This window comes from Semicossyphus pulcher, unplaced genomic scaffold, assembly GCF_022749685.1.
Source record: "Semicossyphus pulcher isolate SPU_LCO1_2020_fin unplaced genomic scaffold, fSemPul1.0.p SCAF_5, whole genome shotgun sequence".
NCBI lineage: Eukaryota > Metazoa > Chordata > Actinopteri > Labriformes > Labridae > Semicossyphus > Semicossyphus pulcher.
Genome location: NW_027211726.1, coordinates 26,448,681 through 26,473,459, shown reverse-complemented (window position 1 = coordinate 26,473,459; position 24,779 = coordinate 26,448,681). Strand labels below are relative to the sequence as shown.

General features: G+C 38.7%; 1 protein-coding gene across 2 annotated transcripts in view; it reads left to right on the top strand.

The window, feature by feature from the left end:
* ctdp1 (CTD (carboxy-terminal domain, RNA polymerase II, polypeptide A) phosphatase, subunit 1) overlaps positions 1 to 24,143 on the top strand; it is a 72,057-nt gene extending 47,914 nt beyond the window's left edge. For both annotated transcript variants that reach the window (XM_069682160.1, XM_069682159.1), the window contains exon 13: positions 22,044 to 24,143. In XM_069682160.1, coding sequence (XP_069538261.1) covers positions 22,044 to 22,221 — 178 coding nt within the window. In that variant the 3' untranslated portion in view covers positions 22,222 to 24,143. The remainder of the gene's footprint in view (positions 1 to 22,043) is intronic.
* The last annotated feature ends 636 nt before the right edge of the window (positions 24,144 to 24,779 follow it).

The following is a 24,779-nucleotide window of genomic DNA, read 5'->3' as shown; positions in this document are numbered from 1 at the left end:
CACGGTGTGAGATCAAAGAGGTGCTACAGTCTGAGAGCGGATTAAACATAAATGAAACACAGATCAGCAAAACGCTCCAGACCTACCCAGAAGCTAAGACTGTTACTTCCCTGCCTGCCTGCCCACTGTCACTCACTCAGTGTCCATCTACCTGTTGCTGGCTGGACTATGGTATAAACCTTGTTGCAAATTGATTTTTGGCAGCAGTGAAGGATAAAAGCTGATGATGCTCTACTTTCATTTATTACATGTTAAAGATTTATACGTTTGATCCCCATGTTTTTTACCGTCTTGCTCATAAAGTATTTGTGTCAGCCTAGGGGGGCTCTCTTCCAGTGGTTCCAGTGAGCCAAGGCTATCGATTGCAAGGGAAAAGGATTTTATCGAGGCTTATTTTATCTTTTACAGCGCAGTTAAAGATCTGTAGGCTGTTGGACAAGTCTTTGTGAGTAGCCTTTTTTTTTAAGGCTACTCATAATGAAGCAAGCCCCCGCTCCCTTACTATGAGTAGTTTGCTGCCTGTTTTAGTATCTCTCTCATTCTTTATCATTTGCTGCTGCACTGCCCCAGATCCCCTCAGGGATTAATAAAGTAAAAATGGCAAATTGAACAAAGTTGTTATCTTAAATTCTACTGTATTAGAATTGGCCAAATAATGAATATTGTTTTGTTTTGTTTAGTTTTTTAACACAAACTCCTCATGTTTTTTTTAAATGTATTTATTTATTTTTTTGTTTGAGAAGCTTTGGCAGTGAGAAAAGCTAAGAATTGCACTGCAAGAAGACTCTAGCTCTCTTCAGTACAGAGGTCTTCCTCTTGCAATAACAAATTGAATGTAATTTATTTTTTAGGAATTTAACTCCTGGCTATTGTGGGTGGTCTATAGAATATGACGTGTGGATGTCTGACTCTGACACTGTTTTAATGTTTGACTAATGATATTGTTGACAGCTTATGCTTATGCTTATGCTCTGTGGTCAGAACTTTAGCTCCTCTAACTGGGGAAGTCCCACAACAGTCCAATGTCACCACTCAAATTCATTTGGACCTAAGCTAACAGCTAACTTTTTCAAAAATCTGTGATTAACTTTATGGTTTATTTAGAAACAGACTCGCTGCTGTTTCTTCACTTGAACAGCAGAAATGTATGCAGAGTGAAAATGTAACAGATAGTGCTATTTAAAGAAAGTATTTTTTTGTATTTGGCCCACTCACAGCACAAGTCGCTATTATAGCCTGAAGGTCAGCAACATGTTTCACATAATGGTTCATGTTCACTTATTCTCAATGGACGTTCTTAGTGCAGCACAGCAATACACCTTTGCCGCTGTTGTTAAACAAACAGGAAAACAGCACAGTATAGGATATGTTCAGCCTCTGGCACCATTTTTGCTGAGTTAGCAGCATTTATACTGTAGGTTTCGATGAATTATCAAAGCTTTCACATCAGTTTTCCTATATAAGGGATTTTCTTATGCATTTAAAAGTAGTCATGAGATTTCTTATAGTCTCAAGGGGACTTTGCTATTTCTTTGTTCAAATACCTTCAGTAGACACACCAACCTCCTTGGAAAGCAGAACAATTCTCTGCATTTTAATTTAATGTGAAATGTTCTACTATGTTATTATTCTCTCAGTTTAGATTCTATATCAGATGAATTCAGTACTAAGTTAAATATTATTTGCCTTACACTAGGGCTGAATGATAAATAATTTAAGAATCGCATTGCAATGTGCGCTTGTGCGATAGTCACATCGCAGGATGTTCAATAGTGAAGCAAATTAAATGAGACACATGAAGCTCTCACTTTATTGTTACTTGATTAAAAATAAAAACAGAAAAATGTCTGTCCGATATCATGTTAGTGTATCTCTTCATCAGAGCACAGTACAGAGTCTGTTTCACCTGCATGTAAACCTATTTGTATTTATTTTATGAAACGTGTCGCTCCACCTCCACCTCCAACTCTCTCTACTTTTTCATGCAGGGGTCAGAGCCACTGAACCAAGTGTAGCAAAAGTTGTTTTGTTAGAAGAAAATAGTATTAAAATTCCTAAATAATAAGCAGTATGATTGTTAATTGTTTATGTACATGAAACACACTGCATTTATCTAGTATATTTTTTTTAATTTCATTAATACAGTATTTCAGAACAAAAAGTTGTCATTATGTTAGTTTTTCCAATATCAAGCAGCCTTACACACTACTTACACTAACCCAAGGATTGCAAGGTTTGTTTCAGCAATGTTCACTCATTACGAAAGCAGTGATATTTAGTCTAAAAGTCCATTTACAAAGGTCTTGAATGTTTTTTCTCACATGCATAGACAGCTGCTGTAGTCATACAAAACTATTTGTAATTCATCTATACACTAATTTTAGGAATTATTTTAAACAGTTTGCAAGTACTGACAACCAGTCACACTTTGGTTTGTATGGCTGAGGATTAAAATTGCATTCCACAGGGTTTTAGCAAGTCTTATATTTAATTTTTTTACACTCTAGAAACCTGAAAGGGGGTTTTAATGAAGTACTTATGTTGGTCTACACACAATTGTAGTATCTTCTAAAGCATGGGTGTAGCCTTAAGGATGGCCACCACTGCAAATTCCGTTATACTCTGCCACTAATGTACATTGTTGTTCAGACCTCCTACAGCTCTCTAAGTGGTATAAAAACAGTCCATGGTGGGCACATGGGTTTGTGAGGATGTACTGCAGGCTTACGTAATGCTGCAAACCATAATGAATGGGGAAGATGGTGTAAAAGTAATTTTTCTCTGTTTCTGATAACTCTTGTAAACATTCTCTCCCACCAGTTCAGCTGCCTAGGTTTTTTTTGTCATCTCTCTCATGCTGGCATTATTACAAAAAGTCTTGGGAAGGTTGTATTTCCAGCAGCCTGTTGTTCTTGGCATCCGAGAATCATTAGAGTAGAAATTGCTTGTAACATTGGGCAGTTTGTCAGCAGAATCGAGAATATCACACTGGTCACAGCAGAAATGTTTTCTTTTCCTTGTTTGACATCTAAGCTACTGTTGCTCACTGAGTGAAGAGGCATTATTTTGTTGAAGAATGTGTTTAAAGTTTGTTTTTCTTCGAGGATGACACCTGACTTTGGGGGCTCTGTTTTTGTGGTCATGAGGAAAAAGAGAAACATTTAAATCATATATATACTAACAGAATACCTGCAACTTTGCCATCCACTCCCTGAAACTCAATTATAACCAAATCCACCTCATCCCCCCATTTAAACACTGCTTTCAGATGTCCTTGGCCCCTTAGGAAGGCCAATTCATTATGCAGACATCACTTGGCAACATCTCCTTGTTTTTACTATGATAAAGTGCAGACTTTCTTCCAGGATAAAATGTTTCATCTCTATTTTCTCTTGACAGCTAAAGCTGTTGAGACCAGTTTGGGGCAAGTTACTCTTATAGTGTAATAATACATTTAATTTTAGGACACACTACTACCTTGTCTACTACTATTATCAAACATATTCTCGAACAGTCATGTACAACCTGAAGTAGCCTACTGAGTTCTTTGCACTGCACTGAGAAAAACCCAAAATAATGACGTTCCCTTACACTACTTGTTAATGGGGAAAATAATACAGTTTCTGCTCTACTGCCCAGCACTGATTAAAACTGCATTCCTCCACCCTGGTAAAGCTTTGTACTGATACAATTAATGTGAATGGTTGCACCATTGTCTCATCTTGTTTTTATTTAGTACAGGGTCAAACTAAATTTAAACTGGCAACCTTTTCACTCTTCAAAGAGTTCTGCTTTGAAAAAGTTTAACATCAAAAATCATCCTGTATGACGTCAGTAAGCTGGATACAGCACACTCATGTCTGCCAAACCAGCCAGTCTGTGATGCTTTATGCAAAAGAACCACAGGGAAAAGAGAGGCAAAAGATCTGACAGTCTAACTGGGTAGAGCTCCTTCTTGTTTTCTGTTCAGGAGACAGTTTGTATTTTACTCTTGAGATTGTTATATTCTACTTGTGGTTAAAGAGAGATTTCAGGACTTACAAAGTAATCTCACCTGACCTCAGGTAGGGTAAAATGAAAATTTAAGAGAGATGTTCTTATCTATGTTCTTTCATTTGCAGCTTTATGTGAAGGCTGTCTTGTTGGTCATCTTTGCCGCTCACTCAACAAAACTTGTTGTCTAAGTGTGGTTCTTGTGCTAGGGCATTTTGAAGCTCAATTCAAAGAACACACACCATTATTGTCAATAAAAGGTGTGTACTGTTGACTAACATGCTTGCTAGCTCGATTTGACAGCTAAGCTAGGCACTCAGCAGTCTAGAGATAGTACCTTTCTTAATAGAATAACTAGAGACAGTGTGCCAAATGCTGACAGTGCGCCAACCCCCTGGATTTTTTTACCTAATCAAGACACAAGTTGTTTACTAGCTTTTCTTAAAAGTAAATAGTGTAAAGGCATGAGGTAAGCCAGCAACAATTGATTGATGATCGGATGAGTGATTGCATTAATCAAGTGGGCTAACTATGCTAGATTTAATGAGAATGTAATGTGTCCCCAGCAGGTTTGCGTGTTCTTGCAAGGATGTTATTAACGTTACTATTGACTTGATTTGCATGGTCTTCCCTTTCTGTGTAGATTGGTTCATAGCTGGCTTGCTGGATTTGTCTGTAGATATTATGAAATAGGTTTTATAATTGAAGATGAGCACTTTTCCTTTCGTTAACATGTATGTTTACACAACACTTGGTTGGCATCATATCAGCAGCTAATCAGGCATCAAAATATCTGAGTACAGGATAGAAGCCTATATTACTGTCATTAAAAACACTCTGCCAAGTTGCTGACTGTTCACTATCTGATGGCTGTTGGTGTTAGTTGGCAGTCAACCCTAACCGCCCACCAGAACTCAAATTTCCCTAATTAAATAATACAGTAGATGCTTTCACATTGTGGAAGTTAACCAGTGTCAACTTTTCTCAAAAAAACTGTTTATGCAGCGACAGTAAATTACCATACTTGACATTCATCATCTCATCAAATTGCAATGCATCTGCCCCCTCACAGCTTAGCCAGTATGACTTCAGCTGATTGTGCTGTGGCCTCTACATAAGTGGCACTTGGAAAAATAAGAACAAATAAGCTTTCCACTTTGGGTGCAAGGCGTATTGTTTAAGAATTCATTTGAAAAGAGGCTGTTTGCTACTCAAGTGAGACACACACAGAGACATAAACACACACTGTGATTGCTTGTGGTGCATTCATGTGTTTACAGCTGCTTTGTCAAAATACGTCAGCTATGTGAAGGCATGGTTACATAACATTATGTGCCGTATTTATATTCGTTTTACCTCACATCTGTAAGTCATAGAAATTGCATCTCTGGGAAAGCGTGTTTCTAATAACTTCATTAAAAATTATGTTGAGTAATTGGAACTTAATATTGGTTTTTAACATTCTGCCATTGTGATTGGACCAAATACTGTAGAACCACAGATGAATATCTGAATCCTGCTGCAAATCTGTGTCCTCTCCGAACAGCAGAGTAGAAACAACTTGCTTGGGCTGGTTAGTCTCATCAGCATTCACTGCCTTTTGTTCAGTGTGTGCTTTGACTTTGTTGAAAGGGAAAAATAGAAATACAGCCCATCTTGGCGTTCTATGAATTGGACTCCCTCGTTTTCTTGCCTTGCTCTTTTCTCCCACCTCAGCACCATTTCATTCTTTGTCTCCAGACTATGGTTCTGTGTGGAGCCGGCTATGTAGTCTGGCAATCTGCGGTCATATTGCGGTTTAACACAAAGCCTTGTATATGGACTGCATGTTCTCATGAAATGTCTCTTCTTGTTCTACTGCTTTAAATCATTCAGTGTGAAATCTCAATTCCTTCACAGAGTCTGTTATGTAATTATTGCTTGTCTTAATTATTCATGTCTTGCTTAGGTTATTTGTGGGCATTATACTTAAAGCAGTGCCAACCCAATTATCTGTCTACAGTGTTGAGGCGAACAATATTTCAATAATTAGCTTTTATTCCAATGGGTTATTTTTTTTCTACTAAGAAATTGGAGAAAGTGTGCAAGAATCTATTCATCTAGTCTTTTGTCTTTGAAAAATAAGTAAGAGATGACATTGTCAAAAGGTCAGTAAAGTTTTCTTTCCACAATGACTGCTCCATTTCAATTAACAGTTTATGCAGATAAACAGCAAGAACCTCTGCCAGTGAACACTGGAGCAGAAAGCACATTGGCTGAACTACACAGCTGTTCTGCATCTTCTCTGTGCCTGCTGTGGCTGCTTTCATCTCTGCCTCAATATGTTTTGGCCTTAACACAACATTCTTAATCATTCAAGGCACCCTGAGAGTTCATCTAAACAAACAAGTTTCTGTTTTGTTTTTTCTACGTTGTGTTGTCCATGTTCACCTGCTAGCAGTCTTCTTCTGCGCTGTCTCTGGTGGCACATTCCTATTTTTATGGTGCATTACTGCTATTTGTTGAGTATTTGAAAACATTGGCAGGAATGGGTATCAAGGCCCTTTTGCTTGTGCATTGTCTTGTACTTCACAAACAAAACAGAGACCCAGTCATAAACATAGCTGACGTGTCTAGCGTAGTCTCACGAGTGGTTGAAAACTTAAAATCAACCAAAGATTTTAAGCACTGTCAGTGCATTGATATAATAATTCACATATATGTTTGCTATTTTTGTAAAATTGTTATGGAATGCAGTATATATATATATGAATATCTATATATATATCTATATATATATAGATATATATATATCTATATATATAGAGGAATGCAGAAATTGGAAAGTGTTTACTGGCTTAATCCTCATACACATGGCGTACTCATACAACTGCTTAAGGGTCCGATCAGACAGGACGCGTTTTAGCAGCTGGGGGCGGCTTTTTTGTCATTGTTATCAATAAGAGGGACGCTTTTTGCACGCTGCTTTTGCTTTGCAGAGTGCCGTGCTTTTTTCCGCTCTGTGCGCCTCGCGTTTTTGAGGAAACGCTCCGAGTGCCTCGAGTTGAAAAAACTTCAACTCAAAGCAGAAAAGTGCCCGACGTCATGGGCGTTTTTTTTCATTGTCCAATCGGATGAAAGGAGAGGCGAGCCTTCTGTCAGTTTACAATGTAACGGTTAGGTTAATGACAGCTAATGATTCGGTGGTTGCCTTAACAACAGTAGGAAAAAAAGCCGCCCCAAGCTGCTAAAACGCGCTGTCTGATCGGGTGTTTACTTCCACAAAAAAGGCAGTGCGGTGCGCCTTGTGTTTTACAGCCTGCAAAGCACGTCCTGTCTGATCGGGCCCTAAGGCTGTGAATTATACAGGAACAACACTGAGAAATGACAGTTGTGCATCACATGCATGTCCTACATAAATGTAAAAAATAAATGTATTTACTTGTATTCTTCATATCTGAGGCCAAAGTGGGATGCTGCAGTGCACAAAAATAGAAAGAGTTGAATGCTGAACTTGAATAGGACTACTGTTTATGCATGGAGCTAGTTAACATGGCTATATGTAAAGGAATTGCTATTAAACAGGTTCATCAGGATGTTCATTGCATTTGAGTAGCTGGTGTTTGGCACGGCTTGCTCCTTATTTTCTAATGAAGGAGATGATGATGGTGTAAAGGGGAAAATAAGGCTGTTATCTTCACGCCTGTATTGTAAGTTAGACTCCATGAGCTTTCCAATTAGAGCGTCTTTACCCAAGGGCCCTGTTGTGGGTAATTGTTTTTAAGGATCGGCTGATGCCCCTAAGACTCCTGTAATGACACTGTATTTCTCCAGTATGTGCTCAAATTATTCTATTTGCATTCATGAATGCTTTTCTCTACAACCTATACAAAGACGTGGCTTTGTTGTTGAACCAGAGCCGGGTTTTTTTTCATATCTGTTCTCTGCTGCAGGGCACACTGATGCTTGCTGCAGATTAATTAAATGTCTACTGTTACAGCAGGAGTTTCTGCAGGTGTCTGACATTCAGCATCAGAGTGAAACAAAAAGCCTAATTGAATTTAGCCTGTCAGATAAAACGTTTATTTCCTCTGCACCTGATTTATATCCGAACGCAGCGGGTTGCAGTTACTCTGTCCCTTTTCTTGTGACATGCAGTCAGAGCTGCTTCTGTTAGACCGGCTTCTGTGATTATGTGATTTGTCAAGTACAAACACTCTTCAACAGCCTTAGCGAGAACACTTTCCTTCTGTCATGCTGTGTAGAGCTTGTATTCAGGCAAACAACTGCTGCAAAGGTGATTTGGAGTTTGTTGAAGCTTCCAAAAGGTCAGCTGTCAGGTGAGTTGAGGAAGTACAGTGTACAACTGTGAGAGTGTGCACACTGATTCCCCTATACATTTAGGGTTACAGTATTACATAATAGTATCAGATACTAAAAGGCCGCAACATGTAACCCTCACACTTGCAATAAATTCATCCATGCTTAGGCCTGACTGGAGTTCAACCTAGACCAAGTGGGCAAGTATAAAAAGATTTAGAAATTACATGAATTTGATGTGATGAACTAAACTCCTTTATTTGACTTTGACAGTTTTATGTTTTTACCTGAAAGACTCAGTTAAAAGGATGATGGTATTAGAATGTATTCTTGTAAAACACTGTGGGATTGTGTTGTGAGAGATCACTTAAAAGCCTTGTTTAACCTTATGGAGTAGATCAATCTTGCCCAAGAGTAATTTTGTCAAGTGAAACCCAGCTGTCCTGTTAGTCTGACAACAAAGCCTGACACCTGAATCCCAGAGGTGCTTTGAAAGATGCCACATGCAGGAGGATTATGAATGTAACAGGGGTTTAGAAGACATTGACAGCCATCCGCCTTGCTCGGCTGCCCCTCGGGAGCGTACAGAATCCAGCAGTACGTGTTTCTCAGCAGAGCCACGCACAGAAACTGCACAATGATCCTCACACTCCCTGTCCTTGATAAACAAAGCTCAGCAGTGCAAAAAAGAGGGCAAGCTGTGAGGAATCGGAATGCTTACTCAGGCTTTTCACATATATGAAAAGAGGACGAAGGAGGAATACGTAAGTAGGAAAAACTAAAACTGCAAGTAATCTGACCCAGTTTTTCCTCACGGCTCGTGGCTCCAAGCTGGTGATGCAAGCGTTTTTTCTATTTATGCTCTTGGTTGAGATTGAGCTCACTATGAAGCAGCAAGATGCAGCTCGGGAAGGCTGGCCTGTTAATAACCATTGTTTATCACCACCAATACACACATCATTTTTCTTAAACAGAAAGGTGTATATATTGTGTTTTTCTGTCTTCCTATGCTTCTGAGGCGATTTTATATCTTAAATTGATATCTTAATTTTCCAACATTTATCATCACCTCATATATCTTGCACTGTTAGACTATATCCGTCAATTATATACAGTCTTTATGAAGAATTATTTTCTTAATGCTGAATGTTTTTTGTTTGTTTGTGCATCTATTTTCTGTCAACCTGCCTCACACACTTTTACTTTCACATCATGATTGACATGATACCCAGTAACATTCAGCCTCCCCAGAGAGCCAGATGCTTCCAGCTGTTGAGCTTTGTCTTGATCAAAAACAAAATTGTGCTCATATTGTTGCTATAGTTCTTTCCACATACATAAAAAGAAGACTCATCCTTTTTTTTTAAGTGAAAAATCAAAGGCAACAGGGCTTGCTTAAGGTTCTTGAAGACATTTTGTCTTTCATCCAAAAGGCTTCTGACTGACTGGTGAGGAGTCCCTGGCCTAGTTAAACCATGACTCATAGGCTTCACAGACATACCCCAAATTCTTAGTAGTGCTGTATTTTGCACCACTAATCAGAAAAAAAGTGACTGAGGTAAATGATCTGTGGGCATTAAGATTAAAAATAGGGGCCGCTGTTTAAGCTCAGTCGGTAGAGCAGGGTACCCCATGTGCAGAGGCTTAGTCCTTGAGGCATAGCTCGCAGGTTCAACTCCGTCTCTGTTGCATGTCACTCCCACTCTTTTCCAATGTTTCCTGTCACTAGTCACTGTCCTCTCTATTAAAGGCCAAAATAATAAAATAAAATTTAAAAATAAAATAATTCTTTAAAGATTGAAAACTACACATAGGGGGACTACAATTGTGTGGCCCTGTTGCACCAAGTAGTTTACTAGTTATTTAGAATACAGTGTTACACCAAACGAAGCATTGTGTTGCCACAAAACTCTATTAATGACTGTTGCTGAAACATAATTTCATTAAACTTGAAACTGAATGTAATAATTGAAAAATAAATTGAATTCAGATTATCTGAAAATTATAATTCCACAGTCAGTTTTTTTACAATTCAATTTCAGTTTGCTGAGACACACATCAGGTTGATGAGGAAGAGCAATTGAGTGCGGATTCACAGCACTCCTCTTTGGCCAATCAGCAGCACCTATGAATTTGACCATTTCTTTAACTACATGGAGCTTCTGGTATCTCCCAGAGCTAATAATGGCTAGTTAGTTATATCATTAGTAATAGTTATATTACTACTTTAGGTGGCTACCCAGACCTGTCAGTGGAACTACTGGTAAACTGAGACCTGCCAGAGCTTCAGCTACATTCAGTTTCAAGTTTATTGAAATTCAATTTCAGACTAATAAATTCAATTTCAAATTATATGATTCAAATTTTTATTTCAACTATTCAAGTTGAGCATTTCAAAATTTAAATATAAATACTACAGATTCAGTTTCTACTGACACCTATTTCATAGGGCCCTTCTAACTCATAGTTTTAATGTTGGTTATAGCAAAGCAGTAAATGTTTGTTGTATTCAAATTTTGTCAAACTTAGCCATAGCTGCACTGAGAGTTCCATTGATCTCACATTGAGTACATTTTCTAGATGTCCTAAGGACAGAGTTAAATACTATCAAACAACCACATGCAATATACTCATCAGAAAGTAAAAAAAAAATACCTTTCTTTCCTCTTTCCAAAAGCCAATTACATTCTGTTCTAGCCTGAAACATGATCCTTAAGTGTGGACCAGCCAAAGCAACCTAATGTACCAAAAAAAAGTCTCATCCTGAATGCCAAAATATCAAATCCGAACCTCATCAAAACACTTGGCTTCCACACTTTAACTACCACTGATTGAGACCTGAGTATAGTGTTGAATAGGGCTCAGTATTGAGAAATAGGTGGCAATTATGTTGGTCAGTAGACAGCTGCCAAAAATGGAGGTGTGAAGAGTACCTCATTAGGGGCCACCTCGTCATAGTGGGGCAATTAGTTAGTTTAGGAGGAAATACTTTGAGCTCAGACACTGCTCAGTGCTCTCTACCCACTGCACGGACTGATGAGGAGAACATGGGCGGTGGGAGTATCAAAGTAGTGTTGGTTTTAAGGCTCTTCTGCTTTGTTGTTCAACTTTAATGTTAGCTTTCAAAAAACATTTTCCCTTCAACTTTCATTCTTTTTTGTTTTTTATTTGAGCACTGAAATCATAGTTGAGTATAAACTAATTGATTAGCCTCAGTTATGTAAACCTTATGCAAGATACACCTCAGCCCTTCTTACTCCGACTGTTACATGAGAGATTTGAAATTCTGTTCCATTTGGAATCAAACAAAATTGAACCAAGTTTTATGATCTCAGAAGGTATCCTTTCTCTGACTCAAGTAGAGCTTTGTACTACAGCTGTAAAGCAACATCTTAGTAACTTCAGACTCACTGCATAAATTCAAGGTAAACCTTAAAGAGAGACAGTAACACAACAAAATATATTAATTATATACTGTAGGTCTGTGTAGAGAGTGAATTGGAATCTTGATTAGTGCTGCCATTGATTTCTGATACCAAATATTTGGCTCATATTCTGGATTGGAACAAAGGTATACCTTGGAATGTCAAAATGATCAGTAATATTTGTTATTTATGTAGATGTAGTACAAGCAATGATGCACTCTGGTCTGCTTGGTTAGACGATTTAAAAAAATATGCTTGTTTTTTGGTGGCACCCATTCTTGGAACCGATCAGCTGTTGTCTGACGACAATATAGCCTCTGGGAGTGATGGCCAACTTTCCGGGGCTTTAGGTGTAGCCAGCTGTTAGCGATAAAGGACATCTGGCCATGACTTTTCTGTGTGTTGCCATTGTTCATGGTCAGACTCGCCACTTTAGAAGTGAGAACGGTGTCTGAGTTGAGAGATGACTACTCTGAGAGCTGATTTTAGCTGCATTTGCATGCAGGTGTCTGTTTATAGTGATTAATGAAAAGCCAAATCTTCGTCAGAGCCATGTGGTTCAAGAAATGTCTTTAACATGCTGCTAGATTTTGTGATCTTTAGACCGGATGGGGCTTGTATAGTTCACTCACTTTTGAATCCTTGCCTTTTTGCATCTTCACTGATGGGTGTGGGCTATCACAACTGTTCTTCTGTTTAAAATTCTTTCCATTCAGATCCTAGAGATCTATCATATTTTAAGCAGAAACTTGCTCATATGCCAGCGACACTTTACATTGTGGATACATTTGATAAAAGAACACAATAATGTGTCAGACACTATAAGGCTGTATCCTATCCTGAAATGTCAAGCGACTGTTTGAAAGGGCCTATTTGCCAATAACAGTTGACTCATCAAAGAGAGAACCTTTCTGCTACGAAAATCTTTGTATATCTTCTCTGGATGGTAGAAGCTTTCAGAAGCCTGAAAAGATAACCTTGATAATGTCACCAGGGTTGGGAGATGACACATTTAAAGCAGCTAATGTTTAAAACTGGCGTTAAAAAAAGTATTTTACCAAGGAAAGATGGTTTGACTGAAAATTCTGTTGAGTTGCATATTGGAAAATGAGTTTTCTTCATCAATATTTGAGATTATAAGTCAGACTTCTTCAGGCTCTGCTGCTTTAATTTGACAATAGCATTTCAAACTTCTTTAGAATGTTCTAATTTATAGAAACTCCTTCAGACATGTCCATGTTTTATCGACCAGACATGATACCCACTGTTTTTAGGGACTGGACTCATAACACGTCCCCTGTACATACATAAACTTTTGCCAAAAGGCAGGACTAACTTAGGGACACCAAGTAACTCCCCAATGAATAAACAAACATTTGAATTAAGAAGGGTGAAGGGTGCTTATTGCTGAGAGGACTTAATTATTTAAGTGGCATTTACTCCACCAGGGTGGAGTAGAGTTTCAAGTGCCATCAAGGGCACTCAGATCCATCTAAGTTTTTATTTACTCTACTCTTTTGAATATTGTTCCTCACTTTTTCTGGCTTGGTTCATTGTGAGCTTACTTGTGTAGACTTTAATGTTTTTGTGATATGAGAGAGAAAGCAGACAGCAGGGGCAAGAAGGTTGTTTGCATAGCTCTTGTAGAGTGTAGGGATGGAAAACCCCAAAGCAAGAGCTCATCTCAAATATTTAATGAACAGAGACACTCAGAGCTTATGAATGAATTAAGAAGCTTCGGAGTTCTTTCAAACTTACTAAAAAAAGAATTCATAAAATAAGCCTGTCCTTATTGTTCTATGACCAAACAGTTTGTCTTTTGTCCTTTCTCAAGGACAGGTTGAAATTTGATGGTTGTTTATTGGTACATTTACTGTCACAAGGATTAAACCTGAGGCCTCTCCTTAATGGACAGTGTCCTTTACTAATGTCCTTCCTCACCATCCTGTAAAAAGAAAGCAGAGGATATCTTTTGTCCTCTACTCTTTGTAACAGCTGTAGGATCCAGTGCTCTGAGTAAAAAGATCCATACAGCCTTGTCAAAACTGGCGATGCCAGTAAGCAGACAGAGCAGAGAAGTTACTTATTTGAAAGGACGCCTGGGGCCTGAAATGTGATTCAGCCGCCTGTGGCTGAGCCAGAGATGGGGATGGTTTGATGCAGACATGGGTGACTGGGGAGATATAAATGCCACTGACAGTGAATCACACAGTTGACAGGCTGCATCACACCTCTGTCACACTTGTTGATCTGCGATGTAACTGTTAGCAAAGGTTTTTTTTTTTTTTTTAGATGTATCGTTTATGGTCTCTTTGTAAAGAAATATAACCCTTATTCATTCATTCTATGTGTAAAGTCATTGAGTGTATCAACACAGCTACCCAATTTATCAGTGATACCACAAGTATCAAACCCAAGTTTATATTCATTTAACATTCAGAGTTTCAAGAATTACAATGACGATATTGGCAAAAACCAGTCACTATAGGTAATGTGCATACAATGGCAAGTGTAACTGTGGGGGACAGTGAATCTAGTACAATATGACAACTATAGTGCTCCTCAGTACAACACACAAATCGAGCTAAAAGAAAAGAACAGAAAGCCATTCATAGTCTATAAAGTTCCAGCAAATAGTCTTGTGTATGATAAAATATATATATATATATCCATTTAAGTTGCCTGGGGTAGACTTTCCATATAATCTTTTACGAGCCATACGATACAGTTAACATTGAATAGAGGTTACTGCTTACAGGGATAAAACAGAATGCACTTAGCTTATATATGATTGGATCAAAATCAAGTATTGAGTATTTTTTTTAAGCAGAATGTTCTTAGTATTGTTTAAAACATGTTTTGGTGTTTTTATGTGTTTAATGGGAATTTCCGTCTTGTTTTATGTGAATGTCTAATCAGTATTGATCGTAAATGTTGTCAACTGAAGTGATACATTTCTCAGTGCTAAATTGCCTGATACACCTTTCCCGATTGTAGCCTTTCCCACTAAGCAAAAAGGCCACCGTTAGCAGGTTTTTTGACCAGTGGTAAAGGGGCTTGAGAAAGCTGGATTCTTCTGCTTGGGGGGCTGTGTTGATGGTTCCTATATGTCACAGCATCCATCTAACTTTATTTTTGTTTGTAACATCACCTGCACTCACATTTTGGGGTACAACTATCGCTATTCATAGCATAGTATCATACAGAGGTTGCAGTCCTGTAGTTCCTCTGAGCCACAGACCTTCCACATAGCCAGAGGTGCTAAAGATGAGTTAACTACAGTTCTGCACAATGCTTCCCTCAGCATAATAAATCTGTCAACCATAAGCATCCTTTCTAAATTCAATGTCAACAATTTTAAGCATGTGGCCTCAAAAAACAAGTTAGTCATTGTGTGCATGCTTGTTTTTGTACTTTCATGCACTTTTGTTTCTTATTTCCTTAAGAAAGCGTTGAAATATTTCGTTTTTTGAAGCATAGCTGAGTAAAACCCTTCCCTCCCCCACAACAGCGATTGTCCTTTTATCCTCCTGTTTTTTATTGTTTATTGTAAGATAATGAAATGAGGGACAGGAAAAGATAATGTCTATATAAAAACAACCATTTAACTGTGCTGCTTATCAGCTCACTGCATATGGAGCTGTTGAATGCATTAGGGATGGGGAGTGAATATATCTAACCATCTGCATTTGACACATCTGCAGTAAATGATTGTGGGGGAAGTGTAGTGATATGATACAGGGCAGATTATAGCAGCATTGCAAAGTAGGATCCCTTCTGCCTTCGTGAGGCTACTTTTCCAAAGGAATAACTCGACAACGGCAACGGTTTGGCTCACAACTCTGAGTTCACTAAAGACCCTAGCTGTCGTTCTGACTAAAGCTGTTCTCCCATGTGAACATCTCTAGAATGAGGTCAGAAGATTGTGACTCTTTTACACATGTACCTCAAAACAGGAGATGTGTCACAAGCACATACTGGTAATACTCAGTTTGGTTTAGGCGAGTCTGGCATCCACACATACCAAACTCATTAGGACATTTGAGTTCTAACACAGCTCCTCTGGGTAATGTCCAGATCATCTGAGGGTTGCAGCGCATGTTTCAAAGGGGCTTAATTGACCCTTATGAAAGGAAAAACATTGTGGAGTGTGAAAGGATGCTTAATTGATCTTGGTCAGTTGTTAAGGTCTTTGTTTAAGCATATTTTGGGTTCAGGACAGGGGATGTTGACCCTCCTACACCAGAGAAGGCTTTGCGAGAAAACTGGATATGAGTCCAAAAAGTCTAGTTCATTATTTAGTTCATTACTTCCATCTCCTCTATTCCGTGCTCCGTCTCCTCCTCTTTCACACTCCATTTGCCTTTTTACTCCCTCTTTCCCTCAACTCCTCTAAGCAGAGTTGTCAAAAGCATTTGAAGTCTCTTCTGTTTACAGGGCTTCCTCCTCTCTTCATTTTTCTCTGCCTCCTTTCTCACCAATGTTAGATCGGGATGCCTTCGGTTTAGTTTGCAGCCTTGGACTTCAGTAAGAGCTTACCTTTTAACCAGCCATGATAGTTCCTCTACGTCACAGGATTAAACTGTCTAGCCCGTTCTGTAAAGGGTCTCCCAAACGTATCCACTTTAAATCCTCCCTCAGGCTGCATTTGTGCTGCTGGACTTAAACACACGGTCTCATTTTATATCATTTATATATCTCTAATTATGCGTAGAGGATTGTGTAGCTGCAGGCTGTTTGTACATCAGCAGGCACTCTGCAGCAGCTCTGTCCTCTTGACACTACTAATATAATCATACTCTGTTGTACATAGAGGAAATAACATTTCATAGTAATGATCTGAACAGCTGTGTCTAGACATATTATATTACCTTTTGTACTCTAATACCTGACTTTGAAGATTATTTTTGACAAAGTATTAAGTTCCATGCATGAGGTACATTTGCCAAAACCAATAAATTGCAATATCCCCACAATAAATCTGTTAATTTGGTACTAGATTTCACAGAAATAAGAACTTAATTGTTGTATATAATAGTAGATCACCACCTAATGAAAACTACCCAACAGGTCAGGCTTGATTTAAAGTGCTTACTCCGGACTTACGGCAAGCCTTGCTCTTGGCTTAATTCATCAAGATGTCATACTCCACACTACTACTGGGCGAGGCTTGGTTTATTTAATTGAAAATAATTTGTCAATGGAAAAAAATTTAAAAAGGTCCCAAATTCCTTGTTAGCAACTTTCCACTGACGCTGTGATGGCAGATTGTCATTTATAGTCACATTTTGGCTTAATTGGCCAGTAAGAGATCCAGTTATGATGAGATTTAAAACACACACACACACACATATATGGATGGAAACAATGAGGAGACTTTTAATTAGTGAGCAAACCTGCTTGTGGAAATGTTACATTTTGCTTATTTTGTCTCTCAAGCTAGAAAACCTTCTCCCTTTCATCATTGGCCTGTGATCCTCACCTCTGGTAATGGGCTCACAACATAACAGGGGGACCACACAAAACTGCATTCCTTTAAGAGGGAGCTGGTTAATTATGGAGAGTTTTCAGGGCAGATTTTTGAATCCAAAAATCCCTCAAGCCTTGAGGAGGTTGAGTTTGTAATGATTACAAAAAGTACATTGTCTTCATGTCTTGTGAATCATTTTACTAGCTACGCTTGAAGTGTGCCTCTCTGTTGGACTATTGGATGTTTTGGCAATACATTTTGCTCAGATATTCACGATCCCCAGAAAATGAATCCTACCAACTGTAGTGATACTCTGACTCTATCAAACACTTTTTTATCTTCAGCGCTCGCTGCAGATTGACGTGTGGTTCAGAGTAAATGGCTCCGTTATTGTTGAAGCAAATGGTGTAGATATTAAAATTTAATTGCATTATTTAAAAATTTAAAGTCTATAGGAAAGCTTTAGAAGACACAATGCCAAAAAGAAACAGGAGAGGCCATGCTGGTTTTCCAGGTGTCCGTATAACCTATATCACAATTTAGGACATGGTTTCCGCACATTGACTCTGGTGCTAAGTTGAAAATATGGACGAAGGATTCCTAGACCTTAACTCAGGGTATCTACAAACACATTTACTCAATCCAATATTAGAACTCTCTTTGAACCAAAGTTGAAACGTGTACACAACACTGCCTGGAACTGCGATCTACTGTGAATAAATGTTTGTAACTCTTAGCCAAATCATATTTTTATAATTACATTGATCAAGAAACCGTTTAAGAAACATTCTGTGTGGGTTGCCAAGTGTTTTGATACCTGATCCAATGAATTAGATCAGTATCTGCCCAAATACGTATCCAGCCATTCCTTCCACAAATATTTTAATGCCTCCTTTGGTAAGAAGTTTTCTAGCACTTTTGCTTTTCTTTGACCAATACTATTTAAAATCTAAATGGAAATCTAATTTGTAAAAGTCTCCTTTAAGTGAAGACAAGACATTGTGTTTGTTGTAAGACCTAAAATGTAAGTAAAGTTGTTGACTGCCAGAAGGTCCCCTCTGCACCTTTGCAGTTTAACAGCATGTGAAACCAACAAAAATGTAATAAAAGTGGATTACAACTGAAGCCCGTTTTAGAGTTGACATGAGGGAACGTGGTGGGAGATTCTCCACTGTGTGACTGTGGGTGGTTGGATTAATAGACGAGGATTTAGATTGGATGTAATGATGCAAAGCAGGGAGCAATGAAGGAAGCCATCCCCTTCAACCCCCGCTGTCTTAACTGTTAATATTTGGATATGGGAAAGGGATGATGGGAAAGAGGTGTAAAATCACACACACAAGTTTTTACTCATCCTCTCCGTTGTGTATACTGTATACCGTATGCGCACACTTATCTGCAGTGACTCATATAGTGCAACTGAAGAGCCAAGTATCAGGGACAATATCACTGTTGATGGCACATTGGGGATTGCCAGATTTTCTCACATTAATGGCAAATATCCATTAATCTCTTATTTCATCTCTTGCCCTTATAACCCATCACATTACCCTCTGACCACTGAGCCTCCATCCTGTAGTTCAGAAAATGTAACGTATTGTTATTATGGAGGATCAGAGATCCACTATTGTAACACAAACACAACCCAACGCAATCCCTTCCGATCACACACACCATGCTGTCTGCAGGGGTCCACTGTAACTGCCTTGTCACCAAGCCTCTCGGCTGATATTAGCCGACATCTGACCTTTAATGAGCACACAACCAGAGCCCTGCTGTTGTGGGAGGTTAGCGAGACTGTCTGACAGCAATGTGGTCTAATGAGAGGGGCCCTCTCAGCAGAGCCCTTGTCAGTCCTTCACAATAACCATAACAAAACCCCTACACACCTCATTAGCATCATGCTAATAAGCCACTCTGCAGGGGAAGATCATGGAGATGCTGGAGTGCAGTGGGAAGAGGGATGGCATGTTTACAGCCATATCAAAATACTCTTTACAAATAACACATTTTTTTGTATGCTTTTCTAAACCCTAAACACTGGATACAGACAGTGATACAAACATTAGAGCACACAGGTTACGGATGATGACACAAAACAAAAACAGATGTAAAAGCACATGTAAAATTGCAGCTATAGACCAAAAAACAAAATAGAAACACACTTTGCACAGTGCCACCTTTTTCTGTTTCTCCCTGCTTTATGTCTGCACGTTTGATTTTATCTTCCGCCGCATTTTGTATGAATTCGGACAAAAGAAACTTGCATTTTAAGTTTTTCTGGCCCTGATTCCATTTTCACAACAGAAGGAGATCTGGTGTGGAGGAGGCTTGTTGTTAATGTATTGTATCCAAACTAAAATGTAGTGGCACTGCAGCAGAAGGCTCTGTTGCCCATAGTTTGGAGTTTGGAGTGGGTAGTTAGGTATGCCGAAGGTTGTGTCCATCTGAATGAGACTACTTTGTGGGTTGATCTGATGATTTTGTTATCAACACAGAAGCAAACAGGTAGCTTGTGTAAGCTTAGTAAAATTAGATTTACCGTAAAATCTGGAATATAAATCGCACCGGAATATAAGGCGCAGTCTGTTTTGGGGGGTAATCCCAGAGGGGAAAAAGGTGGGGGGTACTCTGATTAAATATATTACAGCCTTAGGCCCTGTGAATATACAAGGAGCTTCATTCACCGTCGTTAGACTTTAAAAAACATATAATAAAAACTGATGCAGACTCACAGCGCTGAGAGGGGAGAGCAAGGGCACAGAGGGAGGGAGGGAGGGAACGAGGGAGGGAGTGGGTGATCAAGGACTGAAGTGATGGCGTGAGATTCAAGTTTGATCATGAAGCCTGATGCTCCTCTTTAGCTCTGTTAAATATATGAACTACACAGCAGGCTGGAGTCTCTGTTAACAATGACAGACAAGATCCGCGTGATTAACACAGATCCACGTTATTATAAACTATGATGAACTGATCGCAGGTTACGTACTTTATACTTTATAGTAACTGTGCGGAAATACGGACAGATTGCGACGTTATTGAGCCAGGTACAGAGCAAGAAAAATGGCTAAACTTGAAGAATTTCAAATCGACTGAGGGGGTCAACTATTTCTTTAACATTTAACACTTTTGAGAGCTTTTTGGTCACATACTTCAAAGTAAGGCATAGCTAAGTCCTGCCCAATTTGCAAGATGCCTGTGGCCTGATTGATTTGCAAAGGTTTCTTTATTGTAAAGTTATATTTAGTTGTGTAATAACGTGGCTAATTTGAGACACAGCATTTTCCCTTTGATTTTAATGTGACCATGCCCTGTGCATTTTGGGTCTCATTTACATTTTTTTTCTTTGCTCTACCTAAGAATCTTTGCCTCTTTCCTCCCTCTGTGTTCATATCTCCTCTATCTCCCTGGCTCCACGATTGTTCCCTCATCACCACAGTGCTGCTTTGACATCTCCTAGCTGCTCTGCTCAGTCATTAAGTGAATGTCTTCAGCTTGTCGGGCGATGGCTGCACAGTGGATACAGTGTGTATGGAGAACAAGCCCTTGTTAATTGCACTGTGTCACTCTCAAGGGGGCATGCTGTGCTGAACAAGCAGCAAATTATTCCCTTTCTTTTTCTGTTTTCTGTCTTTGAAATGGGGAGTACTGTTGAACTTATCACTTTCATATTTCAGAGAAACAATTGGTATTTGATTTATTTTTGTTATTCATTGCTAAGTTACAATTTATTGACTTACAGACTCATAGCTCAGTTTGTGTTTCCATCTGGAAACATCCACTTTGGTTTTTAGTAGGGATGCACGATATTGGATTTTTTGCCGATATGCCGATATTTTCCAACCCTTTATGCCGATTTCGATACCAATATATTACGCACGTTTTTTCCACCTTATTGCAGAGAACATCAAGTCTCCCCTGTAGTGGAATTGATATCATGCCTACACTTATAGATTCGTGATATGCGATTCAATTCGTAGTGTTGAATGAATGAGATACGGCCCCTCCTCGCAAGACCAATGCTGAGCAACCATTGCAAATAGCAACCTTGCTGTCTGTTTCGAAAAACTACCATACCGCAGACATCTTGCAACCTTCTTCACGCTTGACGGAAGAATCATGGCGAGTTAATGTTGTAGCATTACGTTAAGCTTTATTAGGGAATCATTGAGCATTTAGGCATAAAATATTGGCATATTGATGCCGATATGTCATTTTCAAGCCATAATCTGCAGATACTGATAATATCGTGGATCCCTAGTTTTAGTTTTGGTTCAGAAACTGTACAACCATGACCAATCTGCAAATGTATAGATGATGACGCCTCTACAAACTCCTGAACAACTTTTTAAATTCTTTCTTTTCTTTGCCTGGATTTATTCTGATTAAACAGCCACCGTATCTTTTTAGAAAATTGTCAAAAAAGACCAGTACATGAGTAAATTACCAAACTAGCTTTTCAGGTAGACAGCTAGCACTGAACCAGTTCATCAGCTGGTTTTTCGTTTATATTGTTACAGAGCAAGCCAAAAATGTTGTACTTCCTGTAGACTGCATTCATATGCAGCAGGGAAAGCAGTGTAGTCTGTGGTGTTGTAAGCTTCAAATTATTCTCTGGTTAGAATGTGATTGGGGATTAGCACTTGGCATAACAGCCTCTGCCATCAGTGTTTGAATGTGTGTGTGACATGTAGTGTAAACCACTTTGAGTGGTCTGAAGACAAGAAAAGCACTCTGAGTTTTAACTAAGTCATCCATGTTTGTGATGTAAGCCCTGTTTAATGTGTCAGCAGATAAGTCCCACAGGTTAAAGGTTTTTATTTCTCTTTTGAAATCAACCTTTGTTGTGTCTTTAGGGGCCACAAACGTAAGCTTGATGAAGCCAAGGAGGACGATGACGATGAGAAGAAGGAGGAGGCAGAAGAATCTGCTGACGAGTCTTCGAAGGACTCCAATGAGGAAGAAGGCGGAAGCAGTTCAGAGGCAGATGAGATGGCGGCTGCTTTGGAGGCGGAGCTTAATGACTTTATGTGACGTGGAAAAGTAAAGGACTTAGTCACAGGAAAGAACAACAAAAAATCAGCCCTAGTCGCCCCTACAAGTGGTACATAAAGATCCTATTTTTCTGGTTTGGAGTCTGTGTGTGATCAGGATGTATGAGCCATGAGTGTGTGCTGTAATAAAATGAATGTCCTGTACAGAAATGACATGTTGCTGTGTAAATAAAGGCTTAATTTTTTGTAGCATTGATATATGGCCTTTTTGGCTTAAAACAATTTGATGTTCACATTTTATTGTAAGATAACTAACCATCGGCGACATGGAATTTGATACTTTTTTTGTTTTACTTTTTTCTAATTTTTATATTGATGAGAAAAATAAATTTTTCTGGTTGTACATGCCAAAGAGTTTGAAAAAGGTTTGCCAAGGCCTGTAGCTAAATGTTTTACTCTGGACTTCCAGTTTTACTTTTCTTTTGGCCTAAACAGTTTTTTCGGGTCATAAATGCAACCAGCGGATCTAGACGTTTGAATGTTTTTCCGAGTCATTTCTTCCTCCTCATGGTGTTTGTATTTTTGATAACATAATGTTAAGATAAGATTCTCATTCTTTGTGATAACCAGCCCCTTGATGCACTATCAGTGTGAACTGAATCCAACTTAACAAGTTTATATCTTTTTCCATGTGTTTTATAAGTGTTCACTCACCTTTACCTTGTCAACCCACTTCTTCTATACATATTGTACAGTTTAGAAGGACAGGCGCTCTGACTAGGCCGCTGCCCAAGTACACTGGAGCTTCTAACTTAACTTTTACCTTTAGTGTTGTCTAACTATGCAGATAGCTATTTTATTTTCTTTACAGGTTTTCAAGGATAGATCTCTCAAACTCCAACAACTTACATTAATACAGAGAGTCCAGGTAGTTCAAACAGAAAGGGGAAATGATATACTGATGTTGAAATCTGGAAGGGTTTATATCCTGAGGCTCTTTTGTTAGAGCCCTTTAAAGATACATTTCAAATGTAAATGTAAACTCTCTCCAGAGATATTGTATTGTTCCAGTTAACATGGATTTTTACCATGAATGCTATCAACAGTTAAAATAAAGTATGCCAGAAACTAATTTCATTCAACTCATTTGAGTTGGCGTGGCCACAGAAATATAGACAGAAATATCTGCATGTTAGACACCGCTAGAGATAATCGAGAAAATTATTTTTGTCATTTGGGTGAACTGACCCTTTAAAACTAAAGACTACAAAAAGATTAGATGTGGGGTATATTTTTCTTTCTCCCTGACTGTAAAAAAAACTTTAAACCTCAAAGTTAGAAGCAGTAAAGACAGAGAGCAGAACTCACCAGCATCTCACCTCTATGGTGTTCCTCGGTTTAAACCAGCCGGGTGGGTAAACACGACCATGCTGCAGGCACTTCACTGACATCACACATGACAGGATTTCTGTTTATTGAAGATCAAATACTTCCACATCACTTTCTCTTCATACCACTGTCATGAAAGGTTGCTTCGTGTGACTCAAATTGAGCGTATATTGAATTACGGTGGCTTGCATTTTATCGCATAAATGTTTTTGTTATATTTAGAGTTAAACCCACAGCACTGACTTTTTAGTTTTTGTCTATTTCAAAAGACTCTTTAATGGTGGGGAATCTTCTGTCTTCTGCATTAAGTCTTTAGAAATATAAACTGTTCCAAGGCAGTGGAGCAGATGCCTGTTTGAGTCTGCTAAATAAATTATTTACCCTCACCTTCACCAACACCGCCCAACAAAACATCAAGATGGACCATTTACAGTGAGTCATCCTTTTTTGTTTTGTTTGTTAGTGGTGGTTTTAACATGAATTTCAAACAGCTGACATGTAAAGTATTTGTGAAGTCTATTTCCTACTTGACCCCAAGAGAAAACATACTTTCATTAAATAAAGATGTTTATAAGGAACACAACAGAATTTAGTCTGTTCTTTTTGTTGCATCCCACAATGGATTTCGTGCATGAATTGTATTCCCTGATATAATCTTTAAATTGTTCTCCAGATAAAGTCCATTATCCTTTTTGTTCTCTTCTGGGTTTAATTCATTAGAGTCATAATGTGTATTGGCACTGTACACCCACTATGCCATGCTACTCAGTTAATGGGCTCTGTTTCATGATCATACCAGAACCATTAGGCTTTGTTCCATTGTGCTGCTTGGGTTAGTACATGTGTCTCAAATATTCTCAATTAGTCCTTGTTGTTACACCAAGACAGACAGCCTCATTATTGAAGAGAACAGACAGCACCAGTCATCAGTTTGCAATTTCTGATGCAGGAGGGAAAAGACTGAAATGACATGGCATTACATTCTCAACTTTCATTAGATAAAAATATAATAGGATTTTTCCAGCTCAGGTGTAACTTCAACCAAATGACCATGGATTGGTGTAAAGTGTTGGGGACATGGTGGTGCTTGGCGTGGCTTAGCTAGAGCAGGAAGGCGAAATCTATCATTTTGGCATTCAGTAAAAGTTATGGGACTTTAGGTGTGATATTGCACAGGAAACAGCGTAATAAATCATGGTCATAAACTCT